Below are 21,678 nucleotides of genomic sequence, written 5' to 3'. Positions count from 1 at the left end.
TTGACTGCATACTGAGGAGGTGATCCATTTGATTCAGGTGTTATACCGGACCCCAAGGCCTGGAATCACAAGCCAGTCATAAGGCTCCTTCTCACCATTTGGTGACTTTGGTATCCTTCAGTTTTGGGTTATTTCATCGCTTCCATATTTCTTGAAGTACTCAGTGTGCAATAAAGCCATACATTTCTCCCAGGCTTGGGTGGTACAAAAGCAACATCTCTGGAAATTATTCTTGCATTGACTGACCAGTAAGTGGTCAGACAATGCAACACTGCCCACTCAGTCACTTCTTATTATATCTTGAAGAGAAGTGTCCATTTGAGATCTATTTCCATGACCTACTGACCTTGTGCTGAACCTTTCTATAATACGCCACAACCCATGAGAAGGTGAGCAAATTGATTGTCCCTCCTATGCCACATTTGTAAAATAATCTCAAAAAGGTAAATGGTCTGTCCTTGTATAGTTCTTTATCAAGTCCAAATGACCTGAAAGTCCTTTTCTCCACATTTAGTCATTCACCCATTCACACACATTCCCACACTAATGAGAGTAAGCTACTATATTGTAGCTATATCTTCCCTGGAGCAGATTGAAAGAAGCAAGGTAGTCTTACACCAGCATCTAAAAGTCAACTGCCCATTCCACATCTACAAACTAATTTGGTGTCAATAAACTTTGCCACCTTTGTGCTGGTTTGTGAAGAAAACCAGTGCAATTTTTAAAACTTTAATTAAAATGTTTTCAGACGTCATCAGAGATAAACCTGTCACCCTACATTAACAATCAACCAATTGGGCCAAGATTGTGCGGCTAAAAAATTTCGTAGCACAGTTGATTGATACCACATTTGTTTGATTTGAAAATGTTGGGGGCTGGGTGACCCTTACAGTATTCACTAATATCTTTAAAATGACAGCAGTGCATGCAATTGTTATGCTTCGCAAGGCAGGACAAACATTTGACACTAATGTAATTTGATTCAGAGAAGATGGGGGGCAATGGGGGCAAACTGCACTCAGGTTAAATATACACAATGCACCAGCAACATCCACAAACAACAGCAATGGACGACAAAGCCAGTGTACTTGGTTCTTTGGGGATTTATTTTTGCTTTCAAAAAATTATGTGATGGAAGATGGAATGCTGGAAAAGACTGTTTTTGTGTGCATATTGTTCAAAAAAGAGTTTGCCCACCACTGAAGCTACTCAAGTTTAAAACACCATACCAGTGCAAAACATCTTGCAGCAGCACAAATCTCCCCAACGAAATTATTAGCGTCCACAATCTATATTTCTATTGAAGTGTTTCTTCACAGAAGTTACATCAAATATGAGCAATTTCCGAAACACTCAAAAGCTTAATGCGTATAACATTTGTGCCAATCTGATGGTTGAATAACAAATAACAGTTTAAAAAAATAAATATATTTGCTGAACTCACATGTTTATTTTTTCAATAATGTAGCTGCAAAAAGGGTCTGGATTTATTATAAACCGTGCTTATTTTGCATATATGTTAAGTAAAATGTGATTTCTGATCCAGTAATTAACTTTATTAAAAATTGTATGTTTTCTTTAAAAAAAATAGAGTACAAAGCTAAAGATGTTTTAGAATCTGCCATCACAAAATTCCAACTCAGTTCGCATTTAACCAATGCAGTTTTCATGTTTTCAAAGGAAAAGCACTTTTCACAAGCACTGGGCACTAGTTATCTGTTTAACTACCAGTACAGCCCTCAAAAACTGACACTTTTTTCTGTTCCTCTGATTTGATCTCTTCTGCAGAGCCATGAGTGCAGGTCCTGTCAGCTGCAGTCAAGATTGGGGGTTGTGGAAGTCTGTCGAGTGACTCTCGTGCAGTTTAAAAGTAGGTAAAGTCAATGTCAGACTTTTTGTGGTGTATGCACTATAAATATTCTCCAGTCCCCCCAGCAATAAATGAAGGCAGACATTTTACACCTTTATTTACTTCAAGTTTTGCAGCACTTAAATAGATACAAATATTTGCAGTGAAGTTGATCAGAACTACTTTCATTTTTTTAAAAAACCTCTTGACAGACACATTTTCTCCCACACCCACAAACATTTCTACACAGCTTTAGTATTCTTCCCGATTTATAGCTCATAAGACACCCAGCAAGGATCAGGACGTGAAGAGAAGAAAAAGGCGAGTCCTGCTTTGGTGCGTAAAACGGATGAAATGAAAAAATGTTCTTTAGGGGTCTTCATCTTGAGGCGGTACACCTTTGCATCCACTTTCCATCTGGGTCCACAAGACGGATGGAGTTAGTCCCAACCCCGGGACCAGTCGTGAAGGAAGACCGCCGCTAAAGTCAAAGGGAGAAGGAGCAGCGGAACGGCGGTGGTCATGCCACTCACGCTGGCGGTGTTGTTGGGTCCGGGTGTGGTAACGTTTGGATTGCCTCCCGCGTCTACCTGGACCACCTGCAAAAAACAAGCAGCAAGTCCGTCGAGATGTAGCCCGTGCAGATCACAGCTCCACGCAGTTAAAACAGAAACCAAAACACCGATCGATTCGAGATTGACGAGGAGAAAGTAGCTCTACTTAAATCCAGCGTTAAATCAGCAGAGAAATGTCTGATGGTGCCACTGGCACAATAAAAACAGTTAAAATAGGTGTAATATAAAGCCTGAAAGAAATGCCACGCAAACATCCCCGCCAGAATAAGAATGCCAATAAAAATAGAAGAAATATTTTCAAGAAGAAAAACAAAACAACAATATAAACTAACCTGGAATGAGACGAAAAAAGCCAGCAGCAGAGCTGACAGCCAGGCGACGGGCAGTTTCTTCATCTTGCTGGTTGAAGAGCAGGTATGCGCTCACAGATTGCGCGGAAGTGACTCAAAAGGAGATGCTGCAGAGCTTTTATACTGCAAGTGACATCAGCAACATCATCATCAACACTATCCTGTGCGTGACCCCAACCCATGCTGCGTTCAAGGTTTGTATTGAAATTATACAATCAAATAATATCATTAATTGTACTAATCTATATTTAGGCGCATCTTTAGTGTTTTGAAGCTAAAATATATTGATAAATAAAACAAAGAGTTTATAATGTACGTGACTGTAAATGAGCTGTATTGTTTTCCTAATCCAAACCAGTTTAATAATGACCATCAGAAACGTATAGGAAAATTGTCCTTCAAAATGTTCAATAAAACAATAAATAGTGTTTAAAGTTTATTTATTAAATGCACATATTGATTAGTAGGAGGCAGAGTAGGGCAGGGTCACATGAAACACAGAAAGTGCAGGTGCATTTCACTAAATTTATCTGTAAATACCTTTAAGTAATTTAAGAAGTAAAACACATATTTTACATATTAATTACACTCAGGAATATATAGTCCAAATCTTCATTTTTATTCATTTTGAACAATAATTTTGTTAGTGGTGCATGTGCACTGATATATAGACCAGCCAATTTATCAGCGCCGATTTTCTTAATTTTAGTAAGGCCAAAAAAAAAAAAAAAAAAGTTTTTCAAACTTTTCAGATTTGTAAAAAAATGTTCAAACCCATTCATTTTCTTCCTAATAGAAAACGTACTTTTTTTGATTTGAGGATTTTAAATCTTTTTCCCTTTACCCCAAAATGAAATGATTAGGATTCAAACTGAAAGTTGTACATTGTCATTTCAACAGGTACCACAAAGTGAATCCCTGGGTTTAAGAACATTGAATGTAAAAACCCTGGCACCATATAGGGAAATATGGTGCCATTTTGCTCACATTTCAAAACATATGAGTGACGTCTGTCTTTGAAAGAACAGGTTGACTTGTGTTCACAAGAGAAGTTATGCAAAACATAGACGGCTATTTTTGCAGCACTGAAAATTGTTGCTAGAATGAAAGGAGAATTTGTAGTCTTTCAGTTGTAAATGCTACAAAGACAGTATCCAACTTGCCCTTATTAACTCTGTATATTCCACAAGTACTGCTTTTGATATTTTTAATACCACCGGGCAGAAGGTGCACACTTTCATTTTCCTCCCATTGCAGACTGCATCGTCTCCCATTGAGGGTTTCTAGAACATTGGTCACTTAGGCACTAGCACCCATTTTAAAACGGAAAACCCTGAATATCAGAGCCTGGTTTATTAAAAGTACTTTAGTTTGTTAGTCCTTCCAAGCACAGGTTATTACAGTAATGTGTCCTTCCTACTTCAGAGGCCTAGTCCATGGAGAGGCTTTGACAACAAAGTCTGTCCAAACACATATTCAGTTTCTATGGTAGGCCATGTTAAGTGGAGGGAAAAGAAAAAAATAATCCCCCAATGGAGAGACAACTGCTACAAGGATAAATGGGTGTGGAGAGTAGTTGGACCTGCACTTGTTTGACACTAAAGTTCAATTTACAGCTATTGAATGGTCTGATTACTGAAAACAGAAAGCCACTTTAGCCTGGGGACCATTTCAAAGCAGCTTTACTGGTTTCCGAGGTAAAATTGTCCTTAAATAGACCTTTTTCACGGCAACCGGAAGCTGTATATGATAGGGCTGCGACACTTCCTGTTTTGGTGACTGAAATTACAGTACTCTGAAAAATGGCTCTCCTCCTCCGGTCCTTTTCATCGTCCTTACTCCGCATCAGCCCTTTATTTCGCAGATGCGGAGGAAATCGCAGCGGCTAATCCATCCACCAACAAACGTGTGAAAGGATACAAGTTCTTCCTCGAAAGATATATCCACGCTATCAAGGTAAGAAAAGACGTAGCTTAGCGAGCTAACCGCTAGCTACAATATATGAGCTACACAAACATCATAATGAAGCTTAACTTAGTTTGCTAAATTACGTGGAATATTGGAGACAAACATAATTTAAACTTTTCAATTATATTCTGATTACATTCTGAAATGTATTTGCCAGTACAGTTTGTGAAAAACAGCCTGCTAGGACTTAGTTATGAGATAGTAGATGACGCTTGATGTTGAAACTGCTTTACTCCTGCATGCCTGCAGTGTCCAATATTGTCGAGGGACAGGTAGTTGTCAGAGCTAGAGGCTTCAGATCCATGAAGAAAAATGAGGAACCGCATAAGATGCAGGTTTGAAACAGTCAGAAAGCCGGTTGGCTCTTGTTCTGTAGTTCGAGTTCCTGATCATGTGTGACAGATTAAGAACTTCCACGTAAGACTTCTGGACAACTCAGAGCTTTTTCTAACATCTTCCTGTTCAGAGGTTGCTATTTGTTTTCTGTTTTTGTTGCGGTTGCAATAGTCTGTGTTTTTTCTGCTGTTGTTGAAGCTTACCTTCAAACTAGAATCTATTGTTTAAAGCTAAACATGCTATATGTATTGATGTATATATGTGTTACTAAAACAGTTGTCTATTTTAGATATCACTGGGTGTTGGAAAAGAAAAGGCTGAATTACTGGATTATTCCTGTAGCTGTGCAGCTGGTAAAGGTTTTTGCAATCATGTAGTTGCACTTCTTCACCAGACTGCACACTACTCCCAACTCCAGCTGCCAACTGTTCCTCCTGCACAAGTGATTTACAAAGATGACACAGACCAAGAACACAGGTAAGAAAAAAAGAGTGGAACACATTGTCCTATGGGGTGTGATATATAAATATACTAGATATACTAAATTATATACATTGCATATACTGTCATACACATATGATCTTAAAATAACAGTACTATAGTTATGTACACAATTTATTCCTCCTTTGATTGTGTCGCACTGCCATTTATGTTCCTTTCCCACCTGTGTTTTATAATCGCCATATAAAATTTGTTGTAATCTCAATATTACTTGTGTCAAATATAATTTCTCTCATAGTTTGTTTGGAATATTTCTTTTTTGTAGGCAATGAAAAAAAAAAACAGGCTCAACCGTTATCAATTAATTTATTTGCAAGTTGGGTAAAATTCTAAACTGTGCCAAATCGGTCCCATTATGTCCTAACAAATTGCTCACTCATCCATTTATTTGTTCTTTAGTTTGACATCTTTCTGTGTATTTCTTGTTAGGGGATACATCCTGAACCTGCCAGCAACATGGTGGTGCAGAAGCCCAAAACTATGGGGAAAAGATATCTGCACTCCACACTTTACAGAGCTTACACAGGTATAACGTTTGGTTTATGTTTTTACACGTATGTTTCCTTTGTCAAAATTTATTATGATTATGTCACTGATGTTTGTAGGACCACTTCCAGATCCCGACATTCTGGCATCAGGAGAAAAACTACGCCAGCTGGAGTTCCAACCACTTATCGCTCTTGTCCTAGATGGTCTTTCACATTTGGAGCTGGTTCCATCCAAATTTGGGTCTGTGCAACAGGGCTCACCAATGTCTTATCAGTGCCCACCTGAAAAGTCCTCTGGTAGCATCAGAATGATGCTACCAGAGGAGAGAAGAGAGCATCAAAGGAAGAGAAGGAAAGTCTCCAGACTTCCCTTCTCTTCCTTTGATGCTGCATAGTCTTCCAAATATGTGCTTTGTGCCCACACTTAGTCAACTTATGCATCTTCATTCTCTGCAAGTGTCACTGGAAATGTCTTATGAAATAGAAGCCAGAACAAGACAGCAGTACAGATGTCCTGCATGGGTTCATCTTCGACAACCAAGACTTACTGCTAGCCGTTTCCATGATGCTTGCAGAGGAAGTGCAGAGGAGGAGTCTGCTGCCACAGCACTGGCATCTCGGATGATTAGTGGCTCCACTAAACAAACTGCCGCCATGAAGCGTGGTCTGCAGGTGGAGTCTGAGGTGCTGCCAAACTATCCTGAGATGTTGAGGGTCAATGTGCTTCCTGTGGGATTCATTGTTCGCCCTGACACATCATATCTTGGTGCAACTCCAGATGGTAAGGTGTACAACCCGTCAGAATCAACCCCGTTTGGACTGGTTGAGGTAAAAAGCAGCATGAAGAATGATGCATCTCAGGTTGCTCACCTCAAGGTCCAGGATGACCACTCAGTTTTGAGGCATTCACACGCCTACTACTGGCAGGTACAGGGTCAGCTGGCATTCAGCGGATTGAAATGGTGCCACTTTGTTACAGACACGCCAACAACAATAACTGTTGAGCGGGTGTGGCGTGATGAGGCTTTCATTGATCAAATGAAATCTAAACTGGACTTATTTTACTTTAACACCTTCATTGATGTGTTCATGTCAATGCAATGAGAATTATAAAATGTGTAACTAACCTTTTGTTCCTTTGCATTTCAAATATCCAATCTCAAGCTGTGAGAATCACTGTGAATAGTTGTTACTCATGAAACATACAGAGATGTGCAAATGTCTTTAAAAGGCAGTTGGATAAATTACAAAAAAATGTTTTCTTATCTGCAGTTGTCTTGAAACTTATGTTTTAAAATTTTTCTCATTGAGGTTCTCTTAAGTATTTTTTTTAAATCAATCTATGGTGTACAATTATAAAATATGAAATAGTTATGGATTTTTTGTTTTTACTAGATATTGTAAATTGTACTTGATTTGTTTTCCGTGCAATTCAATTTAATACAAAAAGAAAGTAAAATGTGCTGCCAAAGTGTGTTTTAATTGAATATTTTTTGTGAAAGTCTAGACATTTTACTTTTTACATAGCATTACAACAATTAACATACAGAAATAATTTAATCTGCAACACAAAATGGGCCTTGATAATTTGCCAAAACACAACAGTTGTGCCAGATTTGATTGACAGTTCCTATTAAAGTGAGAGGCACCGGGGAATCCCAGATGTGGTAGCACTTTACTCTAGCGATTGCTCGCTCTACAATGATCTGCAGCTGAGCAATGGTCTGGCTCTCCTCTGTCTCTTCCTTGCTGAACTGACCAGGATGCCTCAATGGTGGAATGATAAGTTTGGCTCCAACTTCATGAAGAAGGTCTTGAATGAGGAAGCCTTTATCTGCCATGACTTCATCTCCCAGCTCAAGCAGAGGAAGGATTCCACTGACCTTCGTTATTTCTTTGTCGGCGATGCAGCCTGTATACAACGCTGAAATAAATGTCACCAACCCACAGGGAGCAACTCCAATCAGCCCTTTGAGAGTGGTGTGGTTCTTGTAGGCAGAGAACGTTTCAGACTGTAAGGTGAGGGATGATGGCGTTTCCAGAGCAACTTCTGTGCAGTCCAAGATGACACGGACATTTGGAGAGAACTTCAGAAATTTCTGAGGCATACTGTCTTTTACCTTCTCACGACTAATCCACAGGTTGATGGAAGAGAACACAGTGAAGAGGTAGTTGGCCCAGGTGATGGTCACTCGGCTGACAGTAGCTATGCTGACTTGAAACATGTCAGCAATGAGCTGCTCCTTGATGCCCACTGCTACCCTGAATGAGTACATCAGGAACTCATCAATCAGAGGCATGCAGCGGGCAGGGCTGGCTTCAGCACATGCTTCCTCTCCAAATTTCTGTGCTCTGGTCCAGCACACCAGGCATGATGTAGAGGGTGCAATGGACTCCCAAAAGATCCAGAACACACATTCAGATGGAAATTTGGTGTAGACCCGGATCTGGTCATCAGAAGTAGCGGCTAAAAAGTGTAGCAGACAAATCCACTTTTTGAAGTCTGGCCTCCAACTCCTCGATATAATCCAGAGCTTCATCAAGTGCACCTGTAAAACCACAAAATAAAATAGCCAAACATACGGTTAGTAATATGTTTTAATTATATATTTGAAACATTACTTCTGTGAAGATCAATACATGTTGTGAGCCAGAGCATGTATGTATACAGCCATTGACTTAATCTCTCCACAAAATACATAACCACATAATCTCATAATTCCATTATTATGTGATCATAATAAATATTATTATAGCAACAGTTATATTTTACTGAAATTATATTACATGGAAAATATATACAATATACTATCTTTTACCTGCGGGTGGATATGCCGTGTAGTCATGGTCCGCAGTAGCATTTTCAGCCTGGCTAGCTTTCTGAGAGAGGACAAACTGCCGTTTCTTCGCCCTCTCGAAAGCAGACTCTCTCATTGCCGGTGCAGTGAAGTTATTCCAGGCAAACAGTGAAGGAACAGCCCAACTTCTAAGGCTGCTGGTGGTGGATCCGCTAACAAAATCCTCCGGTGTGAAGTGGCGGCTACATACGAAAGTGCTCCCCGTCTTTATGCAAAAGTCCGGACCTTCATCTCTTCGGATGGCCTGGATCCACTTCCTCCGTTCGTCCGGGTCCGTGGGGAACGCATGATGGGAAAGATATCGCTGTGTTCTTGCCCCACATGAACAACCAGGTACTTAACAAAAACGACTTCGCCGAGACTGAGCCATTTTTATAGCCTTTTAATGCTAACGTTATAGCCACCGGAAGTTTTCCAAACCCACATCCGCTTTATAAAACGCATGCGCACAACGGCCCGGGCCCCGCGCATGCGCACATCCACCCGGGCCCCGCGCATGCGCACAACCGCCCGGGCCCCGCGCATGCGCACATCCGCCCGGGCCCCACGCATGCGCACAACCGCTCCGGCGGGTGTATGTGTCATGTAGTCATGGTCCGCAGTAGCATTTTCAGCCTGGCTAGCTTTCTGAGAGAGGACAAACTGCCGTTTCTTCGCCCTCTCGAAAGCAGACTCTCTCATTGCCGGTGCAGTGAAGTTATTCCAGGCAAACAGTGAAGGAACAGCCCAACTTCTAAGGCTGCTGGTGGTGGATCCGCTAACAAAATCCTCCGGTGTAAAGTGGCGGCTACATACGAAAGTGCTCCCCGTCTTTATGCAAAAGTCCGGACCTTCATCTCTTCGGATCGCCTGGATCCACTGCCTCCGTTGGTCCAGGTCCGTCGGGAACGCAGGATTTTCTTGCCCCACATGAACAACCAGGGACTGAATAAAAACTGCGCCGAGACTGAGCCATTTTCCAAGCCTTTTAATGCTAACGCTATTGTCCAACCCCACATCCGTTTTCAAACCAGGAAGCGTAAAAAAGATCTTAGACAGGACTCAAAGCACAGCCACCAGTCAATTTCTACAGTCTAGAATCTACTGCAGTTACCATGGACTCAAGTTTGACATTTTTTTCAATGTTCAGCTTTATTTAGTCAGTCTAAAAGTCAGAAATTCTTATAAATATACGAAGTTTATCAACTGAAGCATTTCAAAACAAAGCTTCCCAAGATTCATTTAAATCTTTTAGCCAGTACAATTTCAGATATCACCTCCCTCCCACATAACTTCCATAATACAAGTTTAACCAGGACATCAGAAAGGTAATAGTTTGGTTTATACACTAAAAACTCAAAACAGGATAAAGTGGAAATAAGTGTGTTTAAGGTTATCCAGCTTTGAAGAGCTGTAACTTAAACTGACAGCAAGAGTCCAGTCCAGTCACATCACTGGAACAAAGCATAAACAGGAACCACCAAGAGCAGAGCCAGGAGCAGCAGAGGATTGCCTGCAGTCCTCCCAGGAGTACTTCCAGAGGTAGAGTTGAAGGTGACAGTCACAGTTGCAGTACTGCCAACTGTTGGCGTGACACTGGCAGAGACCGAGCTGTCAGCGGTTGGGGCAAAACTGGTTAAGTTTGTCCCATCAGTAGTTGGGGCAATAGTGCTGACAGTAGACATGCTTAGATTATCCTGTGCCCAGATCACCTGCAATAGTGAAACCTTTCATTATTTAATGAAGTAGAAAAGCCTGCATGCAAGTTCAAATATGCCATTTGAAACCTATTGTCCAAACTGACTTATAAAATACCATACCAAATTATTTTGAATAAACAAACCTGAGATGAAATTTTAAAAGCCAGGAGAAAAGCTGTAAGGACCACACCAGACACCCACTTCATCTTGGCAGCAGTACACCAGACCAATGTCTGCTGCACTTTTATGATCAGTCCTGAAATAAATGTCTAAAAAACCCATTCCCAGGTTTTTATACCAATGAGGGATGCCATTAATTAATAGAGGACACCTGTTGTCTATGTGTGGCCTTCAAGGACCATGGAGAATACAATTTTGATTTAAATGTGAATGAAGTCATAGAGGTGTTGCAAAAAGTAAGGTTTTCAATCTGAGGAGTCTTCTAAAACTGCTTTAAAAAACTCTGATAATGAGTTTACATGCATTTAATATGTGATCTTGGAACTTAAATGTCAGTTAGATAGTAAAACCATTTTGTCACTGAAAGTACTTTACCCTATTTAGACATGTTGTTACATTACCCCTTGTTTGTAATTGTTGATTTAATGAGTATTGAAAAATAAAAGTGATGTGGCAAAGTGTTTTTTCTTTCTATCTTAATTTGTTATTTTGCCATCAGTTTTTTTTGCTGTTGCTGCTACACAAAAAGTTGATTGTTACATCAATAATCTGATGTAACATAGTGACCATTACTGGAAATAAGACTATTGTCTTTACAGATTTTTTAAAATGAACTGCCAGAATTTAATTTTTTTAGAACATTTTTTGTTATTGCGCAGTTAAACGTCAATGCTATTCGGCTTTCCGACAATTCAACAGCGCACTCTAGCGGGTAACGTGGATGAAATATGTCCCAACAGGGACACCGTAGGTGTCCTTGGTGCAATTTCTTCCGGAAGAAACATAGTCAAACAGAAGGACAAAACATGCCAACACATTGATTGAACTCAGCAGCAAGCCGACAACAGACACTTTCAGTTATTTTATTTTATTTTATTTTGTCCTCCAAGTTACCTCGCCTCTCCATGCTGCTGACCCGGGTGTCGCCAGTGTACCAAACGCTGGCGAGATGCGGACGGAGGTCACAACCGGGAGGTGGCCTCCTTCTCAGCCGCGCGGTCGGCTGCAGCTCCAGCCGCCGTCATGGTGCCAGTCCCGGGGAAGGCAGCGCTCAGCCCGCAGAGGCTGGTTCCGCCCATGCTATGTACCGGGACACAGTGCTTCTTCCTCGGACTGAGTTCCCCATGAAACTGACTGGACAGAAGCTGCTGGACCGGGAACTTCAGATCCAGCAGGTACAGCTGTTGTTAAACGGAGACACACCCCTGATTAAATGCGAGGTTTTTGCGAAGTAGAACTATAGCATAATACACAATGTCATACTTTAAAAAACAAAGCAAAATCAGAGGGACTACGACTACTCAGCTCAGTTAGCCTGACAGGTTTATGATCGGGGACAAGCATACTATACTGTATTATATTATGGTTAATCACATAAAATCCCCAAAAGATACATACATGATTTGATTGTGAAGTGACGAAATATGGAAAAGTGAAAGAGGTATTAATACATACACTGCAAGGTAACTCAGTTTGGAATAATTTATATGTCATCTTTCAGAGCAAATATTAACACAAACATCTTAGTAACTATAAAAACATGTACTGTAACTTAAAGCGGTCACTGTGTTTTTGTTAAGTGCACTAATTACTTTATTGCATAATTTGTTTTTTGCAGGAATGTGGTTTTGCAGAGTTGTATTCATGGCAGAGAGAAAGGAAAGCCAAGAAAGAGTTCTGCCTTCATGACGGACCACCTTATGCAAATGGTGACCCTCACGTTGGACATGCACTCAACAAAGTAAATATTATAATTTTGTCTGAGGTTTTACCTGCTTGTATTGTGCCTTTTTGTAAAAGCTGCTGCAGGAAATGAGTATTTAAAAAAATATTTTACTTAGGTCTTGGGACCTTAAAGCTCTTTTTACTAATTTTGTTCAGATCCTGAAAGACATCCGTAACCGTTTTGAGATGCTAAGAGGACGTCAGGTCCACTACATCCCCGGCTGGGACTGCCACGGCCTGCCCATAGAGCTCAAAGCTTTGGGAGAACTAGGCACTAGTGGTCTCAGTCCACTGGAGATAAGACAGAAAGGTGAGGATGGAGAGGTTGATGCCTGTTTTTCACAGAGATTTCCAGCTACTACAAAAAGTTTTTTGTGTTTTGCTCCTTCCAGCCAGGGAGTTCGCTGAAAGGGCGATAGCTCGGCAGAAAGCCGCCTTCCAGCGTTGGGGGGTGATGGCTGACTGGGAGAAGTGCTACTACACGTTTGACGGAGCATATGAGGCGGCTCAGTTAAAGGTCTTCCAGGAGATGCATGACCAGGTGGGTTCTCTTCAAAGTTAAAGTATCAGACAGAGTTTTAACCAGGATTTCCCTTCCTACTTTCATTGAATTTAAACTGATAGGGTTTGCCACCCATTCTTGCAGCATGAAACAGTGTGTTTTTTAAATATGCAGACACATAAAAAAAACCAAATTAAAAGCACAGTATTTCTGCAAACTCGTGCAGATTTGAGCTACTTTGCTCTTAAAAATGCTAAAAAAAATCTGGTCTGGTTGATTTCAAACATTTTAGAGGTTCAGATTGTGAGATATAAGCACAAACTAGTTCATTTTGTGTGATAAAGACTTAAATTATATCTGGTTTTGAATTGCATTATTTTTTAGTAACTTTTTCTGGTGCTGCCATCCTTTTCTGTTGCTCTTCAGGGTCTGGTATATCAGGACTACAAACCCATCTTCTGGTCTCCTTCATCCAGGTATGGGACCAACATGCAGCGACATATCGACTTTAGACACGTGGACTTCGTCTTGCCAACCTTTCCTTTCCTCTGCTCTTGCTTTTCTTTGCAGAACGGCCCTGGCTGAGGCGGAGCTGGAATACAACCCTGAGCATGTGAGCAGAGCCGTCTACGCCACGTTCCCTCTGGCGACGCTGCCTCCAAAGATTCCCTCAGAGGAAGGTGAGTCAGTCATCCTTGTAAAGTTATGCTCAATCCTGGAGAGATGTTCTGACTCTTTGCGGGTTTCAGCAGGTCTGGAGAATGTTTCGGTGTTGGTTTGGACCACCCAGCCTTGGACCATCCCTGCCAACGAGGCTGTGTGCTACATGCCCAACGCCCAGTGAGTTCACCTGAGAAGAGAACACTTTTCGTTTGGAAAGTTCTCAGCAGTCCCTTCAAATCAAATAGCGTTTCTTTTACGACTTTATTAGATCTGGTCCAATTTTGCTACATGTTGTTGAGCTGAAATTAATATTTTTTGCCATTAGGCTAAGAAAAAAAATCAGATCCACAAATATTGATTTAGATTATCTCACCTTATGAAGGATGATGTTCATGCCTTCTAAAACACACATTTTTGAAGTGTGAACTTTCTTTAAGCTCATTTTACATAAAGAATGGTATGAAATGGCTTTTGTAAATTACAATATCAAAACTTTTTCACTACCAGAAATAACAAAGTGATCCTTTCTGAGTGGCTCTTTCTATAGACGCAGTCATGTTGCTAGTGACTGCCTGAGTAGATGAAGATTTGTTGTCTTATTCTGTTTTGAATTTATATTTGGTTGGACCTTATGTCAGCACAGATTATTTTATTACAAAAAAAACAGACACCAGAGTCCCAGAGTTTGACGTTTTCCCAAAATGCAGTGCTTTCTGTGGTCAAAAGTGATCAATTTATATTTGATTGCCCTATTAGGATGCGAAGAGCCCTAATAAATGACAGCTGGCACCAGTAACAGCATCGTTTTCATGTTTCTGGTTTGCAGGTACTCTGTGGTGAAGAGGGCCGACTCTTCCCAGCTGCTGCTGCTGGCAACTGAACGCACAGCGAGCCTCGCCTCGCTGCTGGGCACAGAACTGCAGACTGTTGTCACCTTCACAGGTACTGCTCTGGTATCTATTTAAAAGGATAGGGTGTTTTTGTCATTTACTAACCTAAGCATGGCTACTTCTTTTCTTTTCTTTTGTTCTTTTCGAAGGTTCACAACTTGAAGGTGGAATCTGCAAACATCCTACCATTCCTGACAAGCAAGTCCCGTTGTTGCCAGCCAGCCATGTGACAATGGGGAAAGGGACGGGATTGGTCCACACTGCACCTGCTCATGGCATGGACGACTACAGCGTAGCTTCACAGTTTAAACTGCCTGTGGTGTGTTACTTATTTACTTATTTATTTATATTTAGTTTTAACCCATGGACTGCTGCATTATGGTTCAGTAAAGCTTATGAACATTTAAATTTTACATTCACAAATGTATTTTTTTTGAAGGAGTGTATGGTGGATGAAGATGGCAGGTTCACAGAGCTGGCAGGACCCAAGCTGCAGAACCTCTCAGTGATGACTGAAGGAACTGATGCAGGTAGATGGAGTCAGAATTAGCCTTCATGTTTCTGGGTTTTTTTTGGTATTTTTTGAAACGTTTACTACTTGTTTTAGTGATTTCCATGCTGAATGAGAGCGGTGCTTTGGTTCTGGCGGAGGAGTGCGTTCATAGCTACCCGAATGACTGGCGGACAAAGCAGCCTGTGGTCATCAGGCCCAGTAAACAATGGTTCATCAACACTGCATCACTGAAAGACAAGGCAAAGGTAATGTCACCGCTTTCTGCTGCAATCTGTCCAAGAATACTGATCTATTCAGGCGATATCTAGATTTGTGTTTCAACAAAGTCTGCTTCTGTGCCTGTAGGAGGCGCTGCAGAAGGTTCGTGTTCTACCGGAGTCAGCGAGAGGCAGCCTGCTGACCATGCTGGACAGACGTACGTACTGGTGCATCTCCAGGCAGCGGAGCTGGGGCGTCCCAATCCCAGTCTTCTACCATAAAGAGAGCGGGGAACCTCTCATTAACAAGTATGCTGAATGTCACACAAACTACAACGTCACTACTGTGTTATTGTATAGTCGTTTGTTTCCACTAAGCTCTGGTTTTAAATAATTTGATGTTGATTCTTAGGTCTGTAAAGGAACTTAAGAGCTTGTTCTTTGATGGAGGAGGTAGTTTTGAGTCTAAAAAAAATGAAGGATTTAGAAGATCATCCCCATTTATGCATCGTCACATGTTCCGAAAGTTACTGATTTTTGACCTGGAGATCTTTGATTTAGGTCTTAACTTTTTTGCTTCCCAGTGTCAAAACAAAATTACAAATGTACAAAAAAGTTAAAAATAAAGTAGTGCTGGAGACTTTAGGGAGACTTTATTAGTTATTTGCTGCCTGTTTATGTAAAAAGTAAAAATAATATCCTGTCCAGCATTGCTTGACTTTTGGTTGAAGTATGATAAACTTGATCTAACACCCATGGATCTTATGCAGATACACAGTCTCCCACATAGCAAAACTCTTCAAAGAAAAAGGCAGCGACTGTTGGTGGGAGCTTCCCATGGAGGCTCTGCTGCCCCCAGAGGTTCTCAAGAAGGTGAGAGTAAATATTATTTTGAATAAAGAGAACATTTAGCTTCAACCTTCCAGAATCACTGCAGCTAAACACAGTTTATCTACTTTGCATCACCCCAAAGTAAAAAAAATGTAAGATAACAAGAAAAAAAATATATTTTGAATTGAATTGGGCTTTTATTCAATTATCAGGTTATTTATAGGAACTTATTTCCCCTTGACAGTTGAGTTTGGAAATAAGGTGTTGGGATGTTTTTTGCTTCACCAGAGTAAAGCAGGACCGGTGAGCGACTACGTTCGAGGAGATGATGTTCTGGACATCTGGTTTGACAGTGGAGCATCATGGGCAGCTGTGCTGGAAGGTATGAGGGAATACCCCAGTTTGACCAAGTGCAAGAAATTGTTTCGGAGAAAAAAATTTTATTCGGTTCTCAGTGGCAACGCTTGGATTTGAGGACAAACACTGCATGAGAGGCATCTGGCACAGACCACACACACACCCAGCTGACAAATTAATCACTTTTATTTATTTATTTTTATGACAAACTGACTTCTTTTGTCTTCAGCAGCTGAAAGCTACAATAACTTTCTTTTTCAGTTTTCTGGAATGTAAATAAACGCAAATGTAGCCTCTTATCTGCTCACTTCATTTTCAGTGAAGCCGCTCACAGACCGAAAGCCTTCACACTGCTTTTAATCAACTCTTCTTTCATTAACTTAAAAGTACAGAAAGCTGCTTAGAGCCTCTTCATTTATCCACCTTAACCAGTAAGCTGTTTTGGTGAGGTGTGATTAGCCGCCGTAGCTGCTGTTACCATCCAGAATTATAGAGTCAAGCTCTGTCAGCGCTCTGGAAAAAGACAGGTTGACTGTGTGACCCAGAATCGGTTTGGGAATTTAATATTTAAACATCATTAGATGCTTTCTCAGATTTTTGTCCCTCCATATCCTTTGTCCTCTGTCTATGAAGCTGCATGTGCAGTTCTGCTTCAGTACCTTTGGACAAAAATCAATATTTTATTTTTTATTACAATGTCTTTGTAGTAGGATGCAAATTATAGAAGAACGTGTATTTTAAATTGTTCAGTGAAACTTGGTTTTAGTTTGTTTTAAACACAGCTGGAAGAGGAGAATATGTACATTGTAATTCCTTGCAATGGTGTTTATATTCCCTGAACTTATTTAGGACACCAGTCCACCACCGGGTGTAACAATACATGCAAATACAGACATCATACATGTGTAACTGCTTTTCACCACTAAAAATGTAGAGCAAAAGAAGAGATACTGTTGTCTTTCTTACAGGATTGGAGTGTTTTATCTGACTGTCGCACTGTCAGATACTATCCATCTAATCAAAACTTAATAAAATACATTGGAATTTATTCTGATAAAAGAAGTTCAAAGGGTGTTAATACGTGTATTTTTAAACTGATAAACAATGACTAATATGTGTAATTATAGCAAAAATAACAAATTGTTTTCTTTGAGCTTGTTTCTTTGACAGTGACATTGTCTGTCTGTCTGTCTGGATGTGATTTCTAGAAGAAATGGAGGAAGCATCCGAGGAGCATGAATCCCGACTCAGCTGGTTCGCTGACTCGCTCCTCAAACCTCTAGCTACAGGTTATTCAGACATTTACCTGCAGGGGGCGCTGCAGGCTGTTCAGTTTTATCTTGCCTGCCTGTTTTCTCCTCTTTTTTTGTCCTTTAATGAGAGCTTCCAAAACGCAGATGTGGAGTAGAGTTCTCTTTAATGTGCTCAGCATGAATCTGAAGCTCTCACATATGTCTGCATGCAGGATTTTTTTTTCTTCTTTGCCTCGCAGAGCACTGTGACTGTTCTTTTTCCAGGATTGATCCCAACTGCTTCTGTTTGCTGTCACTTTGTTTTGTAGTATGGCTCAGGTTGGCTGGGTGCCTTCATTTATGATTAGGAACGACCAAAAACAACTTGGAAGACACAATTGCCTCCTTTCTGACTAACAACAGCTGCCCTTCGTCGTCTCTGCAGAATGTTCTGTTGTCTGCGAAACAAACTAACCGCTTCTTTCCTCACTCCATTCCTCTGCCTCCCTGCAGAGTCGGACCCCAGAGCAGAAGCATATGTGGAGGGAAAGGACCAGCTTGGAGGCTGGTTTCAGTCCTCGCTGCTCACCAGCGTGGCCGTCAGGAACAAAGCGCCCTACAAGTGAGTGTCCCGATGAATGAATCCAAGTAAGAACTCCAGAGATCAAGTTTCATCTCTTCTAAATGAAATCCACCTGTTGTAGATCTCTGGTGGTCCACGGATTTGCAGTCAGTGAGAAAGGAGAAAAGATGTCCAAGTCTCTGGGGAATGTTGTGGATCCTGATGAAGTCATTAACGGAAAGGAGGTGAAATGAGAAAAAAAAGATCTATTTCAACTTTCCATCGGAATATATTTGGCTCTTTTTCAAATTATTTAAATTTATGTTATTGGTGGATGAAATGTAATTGTATTTGTATGAAGGTAAAGACAACAAATTTCAAATAAGGACACCAAAACAAAGAATTAGAAACTGGGATTCATTTTGTTTACTAGCATTTATTTGTTTTGTTTTTTATAGTCACAACTCTGTCCTTCTTTATTCACTCAGTTTATTGCTAACTTATTTAGCAATAAACTTCTTTGTGTCGATAATGATCAGATTGGATAATCTCTTGTCTCTCTCAGGACGGCAGCGTACCGGCGTACGGGGCAGATGTTCTGCGCTGGTGGGTCGCAGAATCAAACATCTTCTCCGAAGTCCAGATTGGACCCAGCGCCCTTAACTCAGCCCGCGACAGCATCAGCAAGGTACCAGAGGGATGTAACCTTCTCAAAGCCTTTCTCTCTGCGCCTCCTCTTCCTCATTCCTCTGACTGGTTTTCATCTTCCAGTTGAGGAACTCGCTCAGGTTTCTGCTCGGCAACCTGCAGGGCTTTGACCAGCGCACGCAAGCCGTGGACCCCCAACAGATGTACTATATCGATCAGTACATGCTGCACCTGCTGCGGGAGTTCAGCATAAAGGTGTGTTGAGGTCGGACTCTTCTTGACATTTTGCTTCCATACTAGCGGCTTGTGGTTATTCTAAGTGGTCTTGATGCTCGTTTCTTTGTCCAGATTACAGACGCCTACAGCGAGTTTGATGCTGGTAGAGTGATCCGTATCCTCCAAGCCTTCATCTCCAGAGACTTGTCCAGTTTTTACTTCAGCATCATAAAGGACAGGTGATTGATTACCTTCCTCAACAACATAACTGCATATTTCCACTCTTGCATTTTTTTCTTTATTCCTCCTTTGTTCAGGCTGTACTGCAGTCCGGAGGACTCGTTGGGCAGGCGATCATGTCAGACTGCCTTAGAGGAAATTCTGGATGGCGTGACTCGATCTGTTGCTCCTATTCTGCCTCACCTAGCAGAAGAGGTCTACCTCCACGCTCCAGGACACGACAGTATGTGTAGCGAAACAGTGTAAATATTAGCGATCCGATTGTTTCTAAGCAAGAGCTCTTTTGCTGCAGAGGCGGAGACGTTATTCAGAAGCGGGTGGATCAAAAGCAGCTCCGTGTGGCGGCGCCCGGGCCTGGAGGAGGCTGTGGAAGGAGCCTGCGCCATTCGGGACTCCTTCCTGTCGTCGATTCCTGGTAAAAATGCCAGCCAGTTTGATCTGACGGTTGCCATCGAACCGGGACTCCTGTTTGAGCTTATGGAGGTAAGAATCACTGGAAGTCTCAAAAAAAAAAAAATATATATATATATATAGGCCTCACTTTAGAGGACAACATTTTCCAGGCCTCCCTTCCTTAACAATGTGGTTAAGTAAGGAGTTTAAATTAATTTTAATACAAAAGATAGAAAAAAAAACAGTATTTGTTTTCTTTTTGTGTCAGTAAGAAAACATGTACCACTTGTCATGTTTGCCTTCCTGATAAAGAATCAAAGTACTTTGTAAAAGACTACAACTCATTGAAATGATGGATGGATAATTAGTGGCCAACATGCTCTAAAAGATTTATGGGGATAGTGTAATAAAACGGTTAGGAAGAAGTGATTATAGCCAATGTGGCAGTCCACATTTTTAAATATGTCATTAATTTTGTTTGAATATTGTAGAATTTGTGTCAATCAGTGCTTTAATCAAGGAGAGGATGCTGTAATTGTAATTTTACTAAAAGTAAAAAAACATTTTTACTTTGTTCAAGAGTCATAGGAAGAAATCTCCCATACATAAGATTTTTTTTTTATTGACTAATTATAAAAAACGATGGCTTGACTCAATTGTTTTAAACCAAGCCATCCTCTGATCCACCTGCAACTTCTGTAAATCATCTGCATTGGGTCAAACTCACCTGTTTCTCATCTTTTTCTCAGTCTCTCCAGGAAGAGCCCAGCTCCACCGACTCCCAGCTGGCTGAGCTGATGATGGCAGCGCGAGTCAACCTGACCAGCAAACTGCCCCGCGACCTGCATCCAGACGCCCTGCTGAGCCGCGGCACCTTCCTCATCAACCTGGAAGGTGAGATGAGTCCAGCACAAAAGTGCTGATAGCTGCATCGCTTTAAGCTTGTAAAGCGGCGTTGATCAATAGACGTTTTCAGTTTTTCTTTGGATGAAATGGAAATGAAACAAATCTTCCAAACAGGAAGCCAACTACGCAAAAATGAAGACATTCACACTTTATTGCAAAAAGGGAAATTAAAAATGATTTCTCCTGTCAGAGCTTCTGTACTAGATTGCGCCTGACGGCAACATGTTGTGTATTTTAGGTGGCGTAATTCGTGAGGACAGCCCCTACAGCATCGCTGTGATGCCCACGTCTGCGGCGCGCTGCCCGCGATGCCGCCGCTACACCTCAGAGTCTGCAGACTGTCTGTGTCCACGGTGCCAGGCAGTCGTCTCACATGCCGGCTGACACGTTTGTTACCAGGACAACCCGTGCACACGTCAGGATCAAGAAGTTGCTTTGCACTCCCAGTGGGAACGCTCGCCCTGGCTGTTTATCAACTTCAGCAAAGGTTTTATATTAAATCAACAAACCATCATTGCAGATTTAAAATAATCCAAAGACTCAAGCTGTAGCTTTTCAATGTGCTCATGTTTCCTCACTGAACTCAAACCAGAAATGCTGAAATCTGCTGTAAATAGTTGGGCGATAAGAAGGATGGGGTATGAGTGCTCCTTTAAATGTGTTGATGCTAAATATTTCACTACAAGTGTCACTATGTGACTATAGCAGGAGTGTATACTGGATAGAAGATAGCATGGGGGAGTTCCTGTATAAATCTACCTTTGTATAATAAAATCAGTTCCTTCTTTTGCACCATTGCAAATGCTAGGATGTGCTACAGAGAGTTTTGTTCTCTTATACGTTGGGTAAGCAAGCTAATCTAGTCCAGCTTTTGAGAAATTTCTTTATTCTGTATCAGATCCCTGCTGGACATCAAATTACAGAATACCAGATGCGTCTAATACGGAATTGTCTGCATATATAAATAAATATAACATCCTTCTCTTCATTTATGGTACACGGGTTGCCTGTGCGAAGG

General features: G+C 41.1%; 1 protein-coding gene across 3 annotated transcripts; it reads left to right on the top strand.

Moving 5' to 3' along the window:
• Positions 1-11,547: 11,547 nt before the first annotated feature.
• iars2 (isoleucyl-tRNA synthetase 2, mitochondrial) lies at positions 11,548-21,648 on the top strand. 3 transcript variants are annotated; one of them, XM_055038374.1, is made up of 24 exons: positions 11,548-11,959; positions 12,403-12,525; positions 12,666-12,819; positions 12,902-13,050; positions 13,438-13,487; positions 13,582-13,691; positions 13,764-13,851; positions 14,501-14,616; positions 14,714-14,883; positions 15,004-15,094; positions 15,172-15,323; positions 15,424-15,584; positions 16,046-16,148; positions 16,395-16,488; positions 17,672-17,752; positions 18,209-18,317; positions 18,400-18,502; positions 18,823-18,945; positions 19,029-19,160; positions 19,254-19,360; positions 19,439-19,584; positions 19,654-19,844; positions 20,504-20,648; positions 20,899-21,648. In XM_055038374.1, exons 1-24 carry the CDS (start codon positions 11,690-11,692, stop codon positions 21,042-21,044), a joined length of 3,114 nt encoding a protein of 1,037 aa, XP_054894349.1. In that variant the 5' UTR covers positions 11,548-11,689; the 3' UTR covers positions 21,045-21,648. The 3 variants fall into 3 exon arrangements, with proteins under 3 accessions (XP_054894349.1, XP_054894348.1, XP_054894350.1); XM_055038373.1 differs by having other exon boundaries at positions 13,761-13,851; XM_055038375.1 differs by lacking the exon at positions 17,672-17,752 and having other exon boundaries at positions 11,549-11,959; positions 13,761-13,851.
• The last annotated feature ends 30 nt before the right edge of the window (positions 21,649-21,678 follow it).

This window comes from Poeciliopsis prolifica, unplaced genomic scaffold, assembly GCF_027474105.1.
Source record: "Poeciliopsis prolifica strain line A6 unplaced genomic scaffold, Auburn_PproV2 SCAFFOLD013, whole genome shotgun sequence".
In the NCBI taxonomy this organism is placed as follows: domain Eukaryota; kingdom Metazoa; phylum Chordata; class Actinopteri; order Cyprinodontiformes; family Poeciliidae; genus Poeciliopsis; species Poeciliopsis prolifica.
The sequence above is the reverse complement of the archived record's forward strand: the minus strand, read 5'-3'. Positions and strand labels throughout refer to the sequence as shown.